An 18911-nucleotide genomic window follows, 5' to 3' on the forward strand; every position below is an offset into this window, starting at 1 on the left:
CTTGGTTTTTGTTTGTCTTCCTTGCCGCTGCTCCAAAGGATCCACCGCAATCCGGCCACTTTCCTCTCCTTTTTCCATCCGTATCCAGGGGGGATTCCCTTCTGGTTTACCGCACAGTGCTTTTTGCCGTTAAAATTGCCGTTGAGGCTCTTATTAAGAGCCCAAAAGTCCGTTCCACCGGGAGCTGCCGAAACGTGCGACTTAGCTGGTCATCGCCGCACCCGGAAGTCGGAGGACATTAGTTAAACGAGTACAGATTGAGCACACTTTATCCAAAATTCAAAAATGTATGAAATCCGCACTTTTTTGGCTTGGTCAAACTTTGCTGTTGTCAATCTGCTGTTTCTTGATGCTGTCTTTGATGTAAGATTTGGTAGCAGATTTCAGTTGCCTGGACACGGTGCTGTTCTCCACATAGCGCTTGTGGATTGCTTTGGCCATTCAGTGTCTTGGGATGTTGGAGGTCCATCTCCTGAACCAGTTACAGGTGAACCAGAATCCTACGTGTCCATCCTGGTTGCCAAGAAGCAAGTGCAAAGTCTTGGTTCACCTAGTGAGGGGGATTCTGGAGGCATGCTGCCGGCGTATTGGAAGGCAACACAACATGAGATCAGTGCTCATGGCTGTGGACGCGGGGCCTGAGATTTCTCTATCTCTCTTTCAATCGGCTTTGCAAAGCACCCCTCCAATCAGCAAGGGATCACACGGCCACCTTCTGTCTGAAATGTGGAAGACTCGTTGGATAAGCTACCGCATTATAGATCTGAAAACATCTGAAATATGAGACACTTTCAGCCCCAAGCATTTCGGAAAAGGAATGCTCAACCTGTACTGAACATTAGGGCAGCACGGTAGCACAAGTGGATAGCACTGGCTTCACAGCGCCAGAGTCCCAGGTTCGATTCCCCGCTGGGTCACTGTCTGTGCGGAGTCTGCACGTTCTCCCCGTGTCTGCGTGGGTTTCCTCCGGGTGCTCCGGTTTCCTCCCACAGTCCAAAGACGTGCAGGTTAGGTAGATTGGCCAATGTAAATTGCCCTTAGTGAGCAAAACGGTTAGGAGGGGTTATTGGGTTACAGGGATAGGGGGGAAGTGAGGGCTTAAGTAGGTCGGTGCAGACTCGATGGGCCGAATGGCCTCCTTCTGCACTGTATGTTCTATGTTCTATCTGTTTCCATTTACTCCATCTGTCACTCGGGCGAAGGAGAATGTACGTACAAAATTCAGAGAGAGCGATTGTGAGATTCGTGAACAGTTTGACATAGGGAGTGAGGAGGTGTTGGAGGTTTTAGTAGGCTTTAAAATGACAAATGCCCAGATCCACATACGAGTTGTATCCCAGGCTGCTATGGGAGGAAAGGGAGGAAATTATAGGGGCTATGACCCAAATTTTTAATTCCTCCATCGCCACGGGAGGTTCCAGAGGATTGAAGGACAGCTAATGTAGTTCCACACTTCAAGAAGCGTGGTAGAGATAAAAGAGTTACAAACCAGTGAGTCTCACATCAATGATCATAGAATCATAGAATTTACAGTGCTGAAGGAGGCCATATGGCCCATCGAGTCTGCACCGGCTCTTGGAAAGAGTACCCTACCCAAGTCCATACCCCCACCCTATCCCCATAACCCAGTAACCCCACCCAACACTAAGGGCAATTTTGGACACTAAGGGCAATTTTAGCATGGCCAATCCACCTAACCTGCACATCTTTGGACTGTGGGAGGAAACCGGAGCACCCGGAGGAAACCCACGAACACACGGGGAGAACGTGCGGACTCCGCACAGACAGCGACCCAAGCCGGGAATCGAACCTGGGACCCTGGAGCTGTGAAGCAATTGTGCTAACCACTATGCTACCGTGCTGCCCAATATAAATAGGGAAACTATTGGAGAAAATTCTGACGGGCAGAATCAACTCCACTGAGAGGCATGATTTGAGCATGGCTTTGTCAGAGGGAGGTCATGCTGATAAATTTGATTGAACTTTTCAAGGAGGTGGTCAAGTGTGCAGATGCGGGCAGTGCAGATGATGTAGTTTATATGCATTTCGGCAAAACCTTTGACAAGGTCCCATATGGGAGATTGATAAAGAAGGTTAAAGCACATGGGATCCAGGGTAACTCAGTGAGTTGGACCAAAACTGGCTCAGTGGTAGAAGATAGAGGGTGGTGGTAAAAAGATGTTTGTGTGACTGGAGGCCAGTGTCCAGTGACATACCACAGGGATCGGTACCAGGTCCCTTATTTGTGATATATATAAACAATATAGATAAGAATGTGGGTGAAATGATAAGTAAGTTTGCAGATGACATAAACATTGGCAGGGTGGTTAATAGTGAGGAAGAAGGTCTTGGGTTGCAGGAACATATAGACAGATTGGTCAGATGGGTAGATCAGCGGCAGATGGAACTTAACCCTGAAATGTGTGAGTGTGCACCTTGAAACGAGTAACAAGACAAAAGAGTACTCAATGAATAGCAAGACATTAGCAAGCTCAGAGGAACAGAGGGTGCTTGTCCACAATCCCTCAAGGTGACAGGACTGGTTATTAGGGTAGTTAAGAAGGCATATGAGACACTTGCCTTTATCAGTCGTGGCATAGATTATAAGAGCAAGGAGGTTATGTTGGTGCTGTGCAAAATCTTGGTTGGGCCACAGCTGAAGTACTGTGTGCAATTCTGGTTACCTCACTGTAGGAAGGATGTGATTGCACCAAAGAGGCTGCAGAGAAGATTCACCAGGATGTTGCATGGGATGGAGCATTGAGCTCTGAAGAGAAGCTGGAAAGGCTTGGGTTGTTTTTTTTCGAGCAGAGAAGACTGAGGGGGGACCTGATAGGGGTGTATAAGATTATGAGGGGCATAGACAAGGTGGATAGGAAGCCACTGTTCCCCTCAGTTGAAAGATCAATAACGAGGGGACATCATTTGAAGGCATGGGGCAGGAGATTTAGAGAGGATTTGAGGAAACATTTTCACCCAGAGGTTGGTGGGAATCTGGAACGCACTGTAGAGGCAGGAAACCTTACGTGGATGAGCATTTGAAATATAACATTCAAGGCTATGAGCCAAGTGCTGGAAAGTGGGATTGGTATAGATTTAATGTAGTTTTGTTGGTGCAGACTTGATAGCCAAAGAGCTTCTTCTGTACTGTATGACTCTCTGAATCTGTACCCTCACCTTTATCCTTTGATGCCCTTGTCCCATTCAAACGAATACACTCACCCACTCTGGTCACCCTTTTGGTATGGGCCTCATCTCAAGCCCAAAGAACAGAGATTTGTTATATGTAACAGCATAGCCTGAATTTGTATGTTTATCTCATTTGTCTCCTATCTACCCTTCTATCCTCTCTGAGCAAGTCTTGTCCATGAGTCTTGCCTCTGCTCCCTTGACTCTATTCCCACCAAACTACTTACCATCTGACCTTCCATACTAGTCTCATGTTAGCTGCCAATTTAGCAGTGGTGGGAGACAGTTGGGAAATTTTCTTTCTAAATATCACCCTTTTTTCTGGAATGAATTGTTGCTCATGCTTAAGATGCTGACAAACAAATTTCCTGAACCAGAATTCATATTTTTTATTCAAATTTATGGATGATGAGAGGTTAATTAGGGCAAATTTTTTAATGTAACCTACCCATCACTTTTTAAAAAAATATATATTTTATTCAAATTTTTTGGCCAAACAAAACAATACAAAGGTTTTTCTTTTTACAACAGTGAAACAGTATAAATAACAGTGGTCATTTTTAACAAATAAATAAATAAATAATATATAAACTAAATGGCAACTGCCATATCAAAAATAATAACTCTCCAAAAATAAAATCCAACAATCCAATATGTATAGCCTATTACAAATATCTATACAAAAACACCCCTGAGGACCCACCCGCCCCCCCCCCCCCCCCCCCCCCCCCCCCCGGTTGCTGCTGTTACCTTCCCATTTCCTTTATCGTTCTGCGAGGTAGTCAATGAACGGTTGCCACCGCCTGGTGAACCCTTGAGCCGAACCCCTTAGTGCGAACTTTATCCGTTCTAGTTTTATAAACCCTGCCATGTCATTTATCCAGGTCTCCACGCCCGGGGGTTTGGCTTCCTTCCACATAAGCAATATCCTTCGCCGGGCTACTAGGGACGCAAAGGCCAAGACATCAGCCTCTTTCGCCTCCTGCACTCCCGGCTCTTCTGCAACCCCGAATATAGCCAACCCCCAGCCTGGCTCGACCCGGACCCCCACCACCTTCGAAAGCACCTTTGCCACCCCCACCCAGAACTCCAGCGTCGGGAGCTGCACAAATTCCCTCACCTGTTGCCTCGCAAAAGCCCTCAGTTGCATGTACCGAAATGCATTCCCTTGGGGCAACCCATATTTTTCCGTCAGCGCTCCCAGACTCGCAAACGTCCCGTCTACGAACAGATCTCTCAGTTGCACAATCCCAGCTCTCTGCCATGCTCCAAATCCCCATCTATTCTCCCCGGGACAAACCTATGGTTATTTCTTATCAGGGACCGCACCGAGGCTCCCGTCCTTCCCCTATGTCGTCTCCACTGCCCCCAAATTCTTAGTGTTGCCACCACCACTGGACTTGTGGTGTATTTCTTCGGGGAGAACGGCAACGGCGCCGTCACCATTGCTTGTAGGCTGGTTCCCTTGCAGGACGCCATCTCCAATCTCTTCCACGCCGCTCCCTCCCCTTCTCCCATCCACTTACACACCATTGAGATATTGGCGGCCTAGTAGTATTCACTTAGGCTCGGTAGTGCCAGCCCCCCCCTATCCCTGCTACGCTGCAAGAACCCCCTCCTCACTCTCGGGGTCTTCCCGGCCCACACAAAACTCATGACACTTTTCTCAATTCTCTTGAAAAAAGCCTTCGTAACCATCACCGGAAGGCACTGAAACACAGAGGAATCTCGGGAGGACTACCATTTTGACCGCCTGCACCCTACCCACCAGTGACAGGGGCACCATGTCCCATCTCTTAAAATCCTCCTCCATCTGTTCCACCAATCTTGTTAAATTAAGCCGGTGTAAAGTTCCCCAACTCCTGGCTATCTGAATCCCTAAGTACCGGAAATCTCTTGTTACCTTCCTCGGCGGTAAGTCATCTATTCCCCTGCTCTGCTCCCCCGGATGCACCACAAACAACTCACTCTACCCATATTCAATTTGTATCCCGAAAATTCCCCAAACTCCCTGAGTGTCTGCATTATCTCAGGCATCCCTTCCACTGGGTCCGCAACATACAGCAATAAATCATCTGCATACAAGGATACCCGGTGTTCTTCTCCTCCCCTGAGCACTCCCCTCCACTTCCTGGAGCCCCTCAGTGCTATGGCCAGGGGCTCAATCGCCAATGCAAACAGTAACGGAGACAGGGGACACCCCTGCCTCGTCCCTCTATGAAGACGGAAGTAATCAGACCTCTGTCTGTTCGTGACCACGCTCGCCACCGGGGCCCTATACAGCAGCTGTACCCATCTGATATACCCTTCTCCAAAACCAAATCTCCTCAGCACCTCCCACAGATAATCCCACTCCACTCTGTCGAATGCTTTCTCGGCGTCCGTCGCCACCACTATCTCCGTCTCCCCCTCTGGTGGGGGCATCATCATTACCCCTAGCAACCTCCGTATGTTCGTGTTCAGCTGTCTCCCCTTAACGAACCCAGTTTGATCCTCGTGGACCACCCCCGGGACACAGTCCTCTATCCTCGTCGCCTCACCTTGGCCAGGAGCTTAGCATCTACATTTAAAAGGGAAATGGGCCTGTAGGACCCACACTGCAGCGGGTCTTTTTCCTTCTTCAAAAGGAGCGATATCGTTGCCTCCGACATAGTCGGGGGCAGCTGCCCCCTTTCCCTGGCCTCATTAAAGGTTCTCGTCAAAAGCGGGGCCAGTAAGTCCATATAATTCCTATAAAATTCCACAGGGAATCCGTCCGGTCCCGGGGCCTTCCCCGCCTGCATGCTCCAAATCCCTTTTACCACCTCCTCCATCTCAATCTGTGCTCCCAGTCCCGCCCTCTCCTGCTCCTCCACCTTAGGGAATTCCAGCTGATCCAAGAAACACATCATTCCCTCCTTCCCTTCCGGGGGCTGAGCCTTATATAACCTCTCATAAAATGCCTTGAACACCCCGTTCACTCTCTCCGCTCCCCGTTCCATCTCTCCCTCCTCATCTCTCACCCCACCTATCTCCCTCGCCGCTCCCCTCTTCCTCAATTGGTGGGCCAGTAGCCGACTCGCCTTCTCTCCATACTCATACGGTACACCCTGTGCCCTCCTCCACTGTGCCTCTGCCTTACCCGTGGTCAGCAGGTCAAATTCTACATGTAGCCTTTGTCTTTCCCTGTACAGTCCCTCCTCCGGTGCCTCCGCATATTGCCTGTCCACCCTCAAAAGTTCTTTCAGCAATCGCTCCCTTTCTTTACCCTCTTGCTTCCCTTTATGTGCCCTTATGGATATCAGTTCCCCTCTTTTTTTTTTTTAATAAATGTTTTATTGAAAATTTTTTCCCAAACAACAATTTTTCCCCTCTTACAAAGCAAACGCAACAATAACAATACAGAAATTTTAAACAATACACAAGTAACAAAACCCCTTTATCTTTGACCTAAACTAAACCCCCCCTCCCCCCCCCCCCCCCCCTGGGTTGCTGCTGCTGGTCATCTGTCTTCCCTCTAACGTTCCCCTAGGTAGTCGAGAAATGGCTGCCACCGCCTGGTGAACCCTTGAGCCGATCCTCTCAGGGCAAACTTTATCTGCTCCAGTTTAATGAACCCCGCCATATCATTTACCCAGGCCTCCAGTCCGGGGGGTTTCGCCTCCTTCCACATGAGTAGGATCCTGCGCCGGGCTACTAGGGACGCAAAGGCCACAACGTCGGCCTCTTTCGCCTCCTGCACTCCCGACTCTTCCGCAACTCCAAATAGAGCTAACCCCCAGCCTGGTTTGACCCGGGCCCTCACCACCCGCGAAATCACTCCCGTCACTCCCTTCCAATACCCTTCCAGTGCCGGGCATGCCCAAAACATATGTGCGTGGTTTGCCGGGCTCCCGCCACACCTCCCACATTTGTCCTCCACTCCAAAGAACCTGCTCAATCTTGCTCCCGTTATGTGTGCTCTATGTAGCACCTTAAATTGAATCAGGCTAAGCCTGGCGCATGAGGAAGAGGAATTTACCCTGCTTAGGGCATCAGCCCACATACCCTCCTCTATCTCCTCCCCTAGTTCTTCTTCCCACTTTCCTTTTAGTTCGCCCACCGACTCCTCCCCCTCTTCCCTCATCTCTCGGTAAATCTCTGACACCTTGCCCTCTCCGACCCACACCCCTGAAAGCACCCTGTCCTGTATCCCCTGTGTCGGGAGCAATGGAAATTCCCTCACCTGTTGTCTAGTAAATGCCCTCACCTGCATATATCTCAAGAAATTTCCCCGGGGCAACTTATACTTTTCCTCCAATGCTCCCAAGCTCGCAAAAGTCCCATCTATAAATAAATCTCCCACCCTCCTAATTCCCAACTGGAACCAGCTCTGAAATCCTCCATCCATTCTTCCTGGGGCGAACCTATGGTTGTTCCTGATTGGGGACCCCACCAGGGCTCCCCGCACCCCTCTCTGTCGCCTCCACTGTCCCCAGATATTCAATGTTGCCGCCACCACCGGGTTCGTGGTAAACTTTTTAGGTGAGATCGGTAGCGGCGCCGTCACCAGCGCCTCTAAACTCGTCCCTTTACAGGACTTTCTCTCCAGTCTTTCCCACGCCGCTCCCTCACCCTCCATCATCCATTTACGTATCATTGCCACATTGGCGGCCCAATAGTAATCGCCCAAGTTCGGTAGTGCCAATCCTCCTCTGTCCCTACTACGCTGAAGGAACCCCCTCCTTACTCTCGGAATCAGTTCCCCTCTAACCACCGCCTTCAATGTCTCCCAGACCACTCCCACCTGAACCTGTCCATTGTCATTGAGCTCCAAGTACCTTTCGATGCACCCCCTCACCCTTAAACATACCCCCTCATCTGCCAATTGGCCCATATCCATTCTCCAGAGTGGGTGCTGTTCTTTTTCCTCTCCTGCCTCCAGGTCTACCCAATGTGGAGCGTGGTCCGAAATAGCTATGGCCGTATATTCCGTCCCTGTCACCTTCGGGATCAGCGCCTTTCCCAAGACAAAAAAGTCTCTCCGTGAGTATACTTTGTGGACATGGGAGAAAAATGAGAACTCCTTACTCCTAGGCCTACTAAATCTCCAGGGGTCTACCCCTCCCATCTGCTCCATGAAGTCCTTGAGCACCCTGGCCGCTGCCGGCCTCCTCCCTGTCCTGGACCTCGATCTGTCCAGCCCTGGATCAAGCACCGTATTGAAGTCTCTCCCCATTACCAACTTTCCCGCCTCCAGGTCCTGGATACGTCCCAACATACGCCTCATAAAATTTGCATCATCCCAGGTCGGGGCATATACGTTCACCAGAACCACCGCCTCCCCTTGCAATCTGCCACTCACCATCACATATCTACCCCCACTATCCGCCACTATGGTCTTTGCCTCAAACAGTACCCGTTTCCCCACTAAGATAGCCACCCCCCTGTTCCTCGCATCCAAACCCGAATGAAACACCTGACACCCCCCTCCTTTACGTAGTCTGACCTGGTCTATCAGTTTCAGATGCGTCTCCTGCAACATAACCACATCTGCCTTTAGTTTCTTTAGGTGTGCGAGTACCCGTGCCCTTTTAATCGGCCCGTTCAGCCCTCTCATGTTCCACGTGATCAGCCGGGTTGGGGGGCTCTCCCCCCCCCCCCCCCCCCCCCCCCCCCGTCAACTAGCCATCCCCTTTTTTAACCCGGTTCCCACGTACCCATGTATCCCCCCGACGGCGCCCTCCCGCCTCGACCACCCCACCCCATAACAGCTCCCCCTTCTCCTTAGCAGCAGCAACCCAGTTAATCCCCCCTCCCCCCCTCCCCTCCGCTAAACCTACCCATCACTGAGAGTGACTAGCTTTCAAAGCATTTTTATATGTTTTGTTTCTATATTCTCCATGACAGTGCCTCCACCAGAGTCCACTTGCCTATTGATCTGCTCTCTCTTCTGCAGCATAAGTTGTTCCCTCGATACAGTTCAGTAATTTCTTGCAAGCTATCCTAATGATTGAAAGGCTTGGATACCATGGCACTTTTTTCAGCAATACTAAAGATTGATATGATAGAATTTTTGAAATAGAAGTGATTAATAAGAAATATATAATAGTTGAAACTTCAATGCAAGGTAGAAAATGTCTCACCATATATTTTGTTATAATAAATGTGTTTGTATTATGAGGGTCTCTTTTTCTACTGATCTGCAGGTCTTGAAGCAAGAGTTAAAATCACTGCATTCATTGGCTATGGATCTGTCTGATCAGTTTCAAGAAAAATGCAAAGCGACCTTGAAGGAATTTTTAACTGTTACTGAGAAACAGCATTTACTGACTATTGATACGAATAGTAAGTACCATTATTTTTATTCATTCATGCGATGTGGGTGTCGTTTGTCAGGACAGCCCATCCTTAATTTCCTTGTGAAGGTGGTAGCGAGCTGCCTTCTTGAACCACTGCAGTCCATGTGATTTTGGTACATCCACAGTTCTGTTAGGGAGGAAGTTACAGGATTTTGACCCAGTGACAGTGAAGGAATGATGATGCAAGTCAGGATGGTGTGTGGCTGGGAGGGGAACTTGCAGTTGGTGGTATTCCCATACACCTTCTGTCATTGTCCTTTGAGGTGGTAGATGTCGCGGCTTTGGAATGTGTTGTAGAGAAAAGTACAGCTATTCGACCTGAGTGTGTTTCACTCTTCCAATCACGAGAAACCAGATGAAGACTCTTAAGAATTGTACTTCGAGATTCGATTACAGGAAATTAGCATATGCCAATCACTTGTTACTAGTTATCTATGTCCAATCCTGACTATCGATTAAAGTTTTTTGTGGTGATGTGCATCAATGTAAATACATGTAGGCTAGCTAGACATTAGAGGGAGCACAAGAGAAATCACACACACACACACTCAACCAATAGATCAGTTAGATAGGACATGACTAATGGACATTCATGATACACACAGAGATGACACAATCACAGGAGGGCATTACACCAACCCATATAAAAAGGACACCACACACATGATCTGCCTCTTTCCAGCGGAGACAGTCAGTGAGTAGAGACACAGGGTTGATTCAATATTACACCCACCACGTGGATTGCAGCAACTAGTTAGTCAGTCTGGGTAGCTATAGTAGGATTAGCAGTAGTGTCGAACCCGAGTAATAGAAGTGTAAATAGTCTAATAAACGTGTTGAAGTTATCTCCACGTCTGAACCTTCCTTTGTCAAGTGCACCACAAGGAAGCCGCTTATGCTACACCTAGAACATAACAAATCAGCATTCATAGTATATGAGAATAATTAACCAGTCACATTAAAGGTCATGTTGTGGAGATGCCGGCGTTGGACTGGGGTGAGCACAGTACGAAGTCTTACAACACCAGGTTAAAGTCCAACAGGTTTGTTTCGATGTCACTAGCTTTCGGAGCACTGCTCCTTCCTCAGGTGAATACATTAAAGGTCAGCATGCTTAATTAAACTCTCCAATCACTACAAAGGTATGTTGTCTTGCAATTAGTGATACCGATGATCCGATATCTGGGTGTAGCTATAAATCACCTTCCTCCCTGCTGTTTCATGGCTCTTCTCGAGGTATGGATGCTATCCATCACCCCTCCCTATCATTATCAGACATCCTGGAGCCAGAGCAAATGGTAACATTGATATACAAACCTTGTGCAGTTTCCTGTCTGGAAGCTGGACCCAACTAACAGATTGTCCTTGTGTCTTTTACAAATTGGTACTTGTCTCTCACAGTTAGCACTGAAGATTTTAACCTCTCCAGTAAATAATGGAACTAGAATTTTTAAGTTGGCTGCAGTGTAATATCTAAAGATGCCCAAATCGCCCTCTTCAGAAGGTAATGTCTACGGATCCTTGGTGAGTTCCTGCAGTGCATCTTGTAGATGGTACACAGTGCTGCTACTGTGCATTGGTGGTGGAGTGAGTACATGTTTGTGGATGGAGTGCCAGTCAAGCGGGTTGTTTTCTCCTGGATGGTGTCGCGCTTCTTGAGCATTTGGAGTTACTCTCATCCAGATAAGTGGAGAGTATCCCATTACACTCCTGACTGCCTTGTAGATTGTGGCCAGACTTTGGGGAGTCAGGCGAGTTACTCTCCACAGGATTCCGAGCCTCTGACCTACTCTTATGGCCACAGTTTTTATATGGCTGGTCCAGTTCAGGTTATTGCTGAGTAAGTGCTGCTTGTTAGCACTGTTAATGGCCCTTCCTTCACTTTATGATGATTGAGAGTAGACTGATGGGGCATAATTGGTGAGGTTGGATTTGTCCTACTTTTTGTATCCAGGGCACAATTAGGCGGTTTTCCATTCTTCAGATGCCAGTGTTGTAGCTGTATTGGAACAGCTTGGCTGGGGGTGCAGCAAGTTCTGGAGCACCAGTTTTCAGTACTATTGCCGGAATATTGTTAGGGCCGATAGCCTTTGCAGTATCCAGTGCCTTCAGCTGTTTCTTGATATCACATGGAGTGAATCGAATTGGCTGAAGACTGGCATCCTCAGGAGGACGCTGAGATGGATCATCCACTTGGCACTTCAGGCTGGGGACTGCTGCAAATGCTTCAGCCTTGTACTTTGCACTGATGTACTGGGCTACCTCATCACTGTAAATGGGCATATTTGAGGAGCCTCTTCCTACTGTTAGTTGTTTAATTGTCGATCGCCATTTATGACTGGGTGGCAGTACTGCAGAGGTTGATATGATCTATTGGTTGCAGGATCGTTTTACTCTTATCCATTGCATGCTGCTTTCACTCTTTGGCACGGAAGTAGTTTCACTAGGTAGACACCTTATTTTTAGATGTGCCTTGTGGTGCTCCTGGCATGCTCTCCTGCACTCATCATTGAATCAGGGTTGCTCCCCAGCTTGATGGTAAAGGTAGAGTAGGAGATATGCCAGACCATGAGGTCAGAATTATTGAGAGTGTGGCATACAATTACTTTGCTGTCGCTGCTACCCGACAGCCCCTTGTGGATGCTCAGTTTTGTGTTGCTAGATATGTTCAAAAGCTATTCCATTTAGCACTGGTAATGAATGAAGTGTATCCTCAATGTGAAGATGGGACCTTTTCGGCACAAGTACTGTGCAATGGTCATGCTTATCAATACTATCATGGACATATGTATCTGAAATGGGCAGATTGGTGAGGATAAAGTGAACTAGGTTTTTCTCTCTTAGTTACCTCGCCACCTGCTGCAAACCCAGTCTAGCAGCTATGTTCTTTAGGACTTAGCCAGCCCAGTCAGTAGTGGTGCTACACTGAGCCTCTCTTGTAATGAACTATTGGAGTCCCCAACCCAGAATGCATTCTGGGTTCTTGCCACCCTCAGTGCTTCTTCCGTGGTGTTTAACATGGAGAGGTACTGATTCATGGGGGGGATTGGGGGGGGGGGGGGGGGGGGGGGGGGCACAACTCCCAGAGAAACTCTCCTCTGTCTGTGCCGCCGCCACCTTTGGTGAGTCAATCCTGTGTTGGGTGGATTACTGGGCCATCTCAGAGGGTGTTTAAGAGTTGGCTACATTGCTCTAGGTCTGGAGTAATGTGTGAGGGACAGACCAGGCAAGGATGGCAGTTTTCCTTCCATGAAGGGTAATAATTTTTAAAAATTATTCGTTCAGGGCATCACCAGCATTTATTGCTAATCCTTAATTGCCCTTGAACTGATTGGCTTGGTATTGCCATTTCAGAGGGTATTTAAGAGTCAACCACATTGCTGTGGATCTGAAGCCACATCATAGAATCATAGAATCATAGAAGTTTACAGCATGGAAACAGGCCCTTCGGCCCAACCAGTCCATGCCGCCCAGTTTTTTACCATTAAGCTAGTCCCAGTTGCCCGCACTTGGCCCATAACCCTCTATACCCATCTTACCCATGTAACCATCTAAATGCTTTTTGAAAGACACAATTGTACCCGCTTCTACTACTACCTCTGGCAGCCCATTCCAGACACTCACTACCCTCTGAGTGAAGAAATTGCCCCTCTGGGCCCTTCTGAATCTCTCCCCTCTCACCTTAAACCTATGCCCTCTAGTTTTAGACTCCCCTACCTTTGGGAAAAGATGTTGACTATCTACCTTATCTATGCCCCTCATTATTTTATAGACCTCTATAAGATCACCCCTAAGCCTCCTACGCTCCAGGGAAAAAAGTCCCAGTCTATCCAGCCTCTCCTTATAACTCAAACCATCAAGTCCCGGCAACATCCTAGTAAATCTTTTCTGCACTCTTTCTAGCTTAATAATATCCTTTCTATAATAGGGTGACCAGAACTGCACACAGTATTCCAAGTGTGGCCGTACCAATGTCTTGTACAACTTCAACAAGACGTCCCAACTCCTATATTCAATGTTCTGACCAATGAAACCAAGCATGCCGAATGACTTCTTCACCACCCTGTCCACCTGCGACTCCACCTTCAAGGAGCTATGAACCTGTACTCCTAGATCTCTTTGTTCTATAACTCTCCCCAACGCCATACCATTAACTGAGTAGGTCCTGGCCTGATTCGATCTGCCAAAATGCATCACCTCACATTTATCTAAATTAAACTCCATCTGCCATTCGTCGGCCCACTGGCCTAATTGATCAAGATCCCGTTGCAATCCTAGATAACCTTCTTCACTATCCACTGTGCCACCAATCTTGGTGTCATCTGCAAACTTACTAACCATGCCTCCTAAATTCTCATCCAAATCATTAATATAAATCACAAATAACAGTGGACCCAGCACCGATCCCTGAGGCACACCACTGGTCACAGGCCTCCAGTTTGAAAAACAACCCTCTACAACCACCCTCTGCCTTCTGTCGTCCAGCCAATTTTGAATCCAATTGGCAACCTCACCCTGGATCCCGTGAGCTTTAACCTTCTGCAACAACCTACCATGCGGTACCTTGTCAAAGGCTTTGCTAAAGTCCATGTAGACAACGTCTACTGCACTACCCTCATCTACCTTCTTGGTCACTCCCTCAAAAAACTCAATCAAATTTGTGAGACATGATTTTCCACGCACAAAGCTATGCTGACTGCCCCGAATCAGTCCTTGCCTCTCTAAATGCTTGTAGATCCTGTCTCTCAGAATACCTTCTAGCAACTTACCTACTACAGACGTTAGGCTCACCGGTCTGTAGTTCCCAGGCTTTTCCCTGCTGCCCTTCTTAAACAAGGGCACAACATTCGCCACTCTCCAATCTTCAGGCACCTCACCTGTGGCTGCCGATGATTCAAATATCTCGGTTAGGGGACCCGCAATTTCCTCCCTAGCCTCCCACAACATCCTGGGATACATTTCATCAGGTCCCGGGGATTTATCTACCTTGATGCGCTTTAAGACTTCCAGCACCACCTCCTCTGTAATATGCACACTTCTCAAGACATCACTATTTATTTCCCTTAGTTTCCTAACATCCATGCCTTTCTCCACCGTGAATACCGATGAGAAATATTCATTCAGGATCTCACCCAACTCTTGTGGCTCTGCACATAGATGCCCTTGTTGATCCTTAAGAGGCCCTACTCTGTCCCTAGTTACTCTTTTCCCCTTTATGTATCTGTAGAATCTCTTTGGATTCTCCCTTGCATTATTTGCCAAAGCAATTTCATGTCCCCTTTTTGCCCTCCTGATTTCCCTCTTAACTCTATTTCGACAATCTCTGTACTCTTCAAGGGATCTGCTTGATCCCAGTTGCTTATGTACGTCATATGCCTCCTTCTTCTTTTTGACCAGAGTCTCAATATCTCGAGTCATCCAGGGTTCCCTACTTCTACCAGCCTTGCCCTTCACTCTAAAGGGAATGTGCTTACCTTGCACCCTGGTTAACACATTTTTAAAAGCCTCCCATTTACCAGCCGTCCCTTTGTCTGCCAATAGTCTCCCCCAATCTACCTCTGCAAGTTCCTGTCTGATACCATCAAAATTGGCCTTGCCCCAATTAAGAATTTTAACTCTTGGGCCAGACCTATCATTCTCCATAGCTATCTTAAAACTAATGGAATTATGGTCACTTGTCCCAAAGTGATCCCTCACTAGCACTTCTATCACTTGCCCTTCCTTATTTCCCAAGACAAGGTCAAGTTTTGCCCCCTCTCTAGTCGGTCCATCCACATACTGAATGAGAAATTCCTCCTGAATACACTCAACAAATTTCCCTCCATCCAAGCCCCTAATGCTATGGCTGTCCCAGTCAATGTTGGGAAAGTTAAAGTCCCCTACTACTACCACCCTATTATTCTTGCAGCTATCTGTAATCTCCTTACATATTTGCTCCTCAATTTCCCGCTGACTATTTGGGGGCCTGTAGTACAGTCCTACCAAGGTGATCTCTCCCTTCTTATTTTTCAGTTCCACCCATATAGACTCAGTGGGCGAACCCTCGGATATATCCCCTCTAAGTACTGCCGTGATGTTCTCCCTAATCAAAAACGCCACTCCCCTCAAAAACGCCACTCCCCTCAAAAACGCCACTCCCCACATGACCAGGTAAGGATGGCAAATTCTGTTCCTTAAAGGAAGGACATTAGTGAACTGGTGGGTTTTAACAACAATTGACAATGGTTTCACGATCATTATTAGAATTTTTAGACTGCAGATTTTTAAAAAATTCAAATTTCACCATCTGCCTTGGCAGGATTCGAATCCGGGTTCCCATAAAATTACGCTGGATCTCTGAATTACTAGTCCAGTGGCAATACCACTCTGCCACTGCCTCCCTGAATGGATGGATTTTTTTGACAATGCTTTCATAGTCATTATTACTGAGGCTACATTTTTAATTCCAAATTTAATAACTAAATTTAAGTTCTACCAGCTGCCATGGTGGGATTTGCTCGTTCCCAGAGCATTAGCCTGGTACCCTGAATTGCTAGTCTGGTGACATTACCACTATGCCACTGCCTCCCATAATTTGAAAACAAACATTTAAAAAATTATATTGCAAAATATAATTGTCAATATTTAATTTTAATTATTTTCTAGAGCAATGCATGTGACCTGTTTTGGGGGACTTTAGGGGGTAAGTGGGACTTAAATCCATAACTTTCTAATTCAGAGCAAAGAGTGCTACCAATTGAATCACAGCTAGCACTAAAAACTACAATACTTTAGATTAAAATTTCGAGCCTTACAGGAGGAGCAGGCTAGGTTACAATATTAAATATTCTCTGTGTGCAAAGTTTTAAACTCTGAGGATTCTTAGGGAGTTGAGGTACTAATACTAGCATAAAATATGGCACAGAAACTGCAGTCCTTTGATTTGCCATGTCTTTAAACCAATATGTTGGAATAAATCTGCTCAGCAGGTGTTAGTTATTTTTTACTGTGCTGGTTGCATTCAAAAAGGCGAATTAATAGTTTAACACTTTGCATGTACTTGTATATTTAAAAGTTATCAGTGGAAATCTCTGTTTTTAATTAAGTTACATATTTTATCTGTTAACATTGCTGACCATGACAACTCAGATAGTGTCCCTGCCCACTAGTCATAAAAACAAAGATAGACTTTGATCTGATATCTGTCAATGTTGTTAGCTCAGCTTCATTGGAGCAGTGGCAAGGGAGCTACAATTAGTCCCGTTGTCCTTGGTGACAGAATGAAGAAAAATTAGTCACCGTTCCCAACTTTAATTGTAATTATATGTTAATTGGATTTAATTGCATGCAGGTGGTGAGCATTTGCTGGGGACTCACTTGTGCTCTGATAAGTTGGAATAGAGGCTGAACTGCTTTGTTGACCCCCTAACCACATTTTAATTGTTGCAAGTTTTCTCTGGGTTTTTGTTCTTTGGTTATGATGCCCCTTTAGGGGGTTATACACTTTCATTAGTTTGTTTGACCTTTTGTTAATTTGCCTCTTTTTTGTTAATTTGTTTCACGCAAAAGAATATAAATAGGAATAGGCTGAAACTGCGGTGATTGTGTTAGGAAGTATATGTTTGTAATATGTACCTCTGTAAATAAATGTTTATAAAAGCATGGAATGATTGGTGCAAATTCTATCCTTCACCACTCAGCTATTTGTAGATATAATATTGATTACTGTTCTGCTCTATGTAGGACTGGGTGTGGTTGTGTTGCCTGTTGATGCCTATTGAGGCTCAGGCAATAATAATAGGCATGGAACTGGAATGCAAGAAATGCTTATGGAACTGTATTCCAAGTAGTTACTCGGCCACAAAGAGACAAAATAAGCAGGGAAAATTTCCAATGAAATAAAATGATACTCATCTATGACCACAGACCTCCAAGGACAAGTCTTTCAACTTGGAAAATCTCTTCAGGAAGTTAGTGGCAAATATACTGCAGAGAAAAATAAAAGGAAGATGCTTCACAATGCACTAATTGTAAGTACTTGGCTCATATTCTGCACATTTTTGCCAACATCAATAGGTAGAAATTCTATCAGCAAAAACATAAAATAAGATTTTAGTTTTAGTCTAATATTGCCATTAAAATAGCAAAGTAATTTGTTATGCCAGCAAGTCGGCTGTGGTTTAGTTGGTAGCACTGCTGCCTCTGAGTCACAAGATTATGGGTTCAAGTCCCACTCCAGGATTTGAGCACAAATATCAAGATTGACGTTCCAGTGCAGTACTGAGGGATCATCTTGTGCATAAGATGTTAAACTGAGGCCCCATGTCTCTTCTGGTGTAGATGCTAAAGATCGCATGGCACTATTTTGAAAGAGAGCTGAGAGCAATCCCAAGTGTCCTGGATGATATTTATCAGTGCTTCTGAGATTTCTGGTGGTCATGAAAAGTGCAAGTCTTTCTTTCTTTTCATTGTTGCCTAATTTGTATGCTACACCAATTTAATATCTCTTTATGTTGCTCATTTAAAGCATAAAGTATGATCTTGTGGCAACCTACACATGGAAATTGCTGCAATACAGCAAATATACAGTATCAATATATCACTACTGGCTATATGGGGGCCAGTTTAGCTCAGTTGGCAGGACAGCTGGTTTGTGATGCAGAGTGAGGCCAGCAGCGCCGGTTCAATTCTTGTGTCGGCTGAGGTTAATTCATGAAGGCCCCGCCTTCTCAGTTTTGCCCCTCGCCTAAGATGTGATCCTCCAGTTAATTCATCATCAGTCAGCTCCCCTCCTCATCTGGGACTATGCCGACTTTACTGGCGATATTATATCAATTGCCGGATTGATACTAAAAGGTGTAGACTCATCAGATATATTTTTAATACTACATTCCTACTACTTCTTAGAACTTCTTTAAAATGCAAGAAACCTTTTTCTCTCTCCACAGAACCCCTTATTTCCAGTTGTTTACATAATGTCTTTTTTGCCTTGCCTCCCATGAGAATTTCTGGTGATATGTCTATGGGCGATATCATAGTTGAATAGTGTGCGACCTCCAACCAGCTGATAGCCGTACAAATACACCATGTGGTCTCTAGACCAAGGTCATGTGACCTGTGGCTCCGCTATCAAGGGGGAGACATCCGGCCACCTTGAGAAGAAGATTGAGAGGGTAATAAGACATGCATGTGAATGGTCAGTGCTAGGTGCAAGTTCCAGAGGAGTAATTAGCAGACTCCATGATAGCGTATTCAGTATCAGATTGCTATCTTACCACACAAGACTCAATAAAAGATTCTGGTTTGGACAAGTCGCAGTGTTTGGTGCATTCCTTCGTAAAGTACAAAGGACCAAACACAATATGGCACCACGAGTGCTGAAGATTTAAAGATAGCAATGGCAGTGATAACATTAGGCATTTG

The 18911-nt window shown here is 46.3% G+C and overlaps 1 protein-coding gene across 3 annotated transcripts in view; it reads left to right on the forward strand.

Annotated features, from left to right (window-relative positions):
* kif25 (kinesin family member 25) overlaps positions 1-18911 on the forward strand; it is a 331410-nt gene that overhangs the window by 44137 nt on the left and 268362 nt on the right. For all 3 annotated transcript variants that reach the window (XM_072503593.1, XM_072503588.1, XM_072503600.1), the window contains exons 4-5: positions 9357-9495; positions 17415-17518. In XM_072503593.1, coding sequence (XP_072359694.1) covers positions 9357-9495; positions 17415-17518 — 243 coding nt within the window. The remainder of the gene's footprint in view (positions 1-9356; positions 9496-17414; positions 17519-18911) is intronic.

Source organism: Scyliorhinus torazame, chromosome 1, assembly GCF_047496885.1.
Source record: "Scyliorhinus torazame isolate Kashiwa2021f chromosome 1, sScyTor2.1, whole genome shotgun sequence".
In the NCBI taxonomy this organism is placed as follows: domain Eukaryota; kingdom Metazoa; phylum Chordata; class Chondrichthyes; order Carcharhiniformes; family Scyliorhinidae; genus Scyliorhinus; species Scyliorhinus torazame.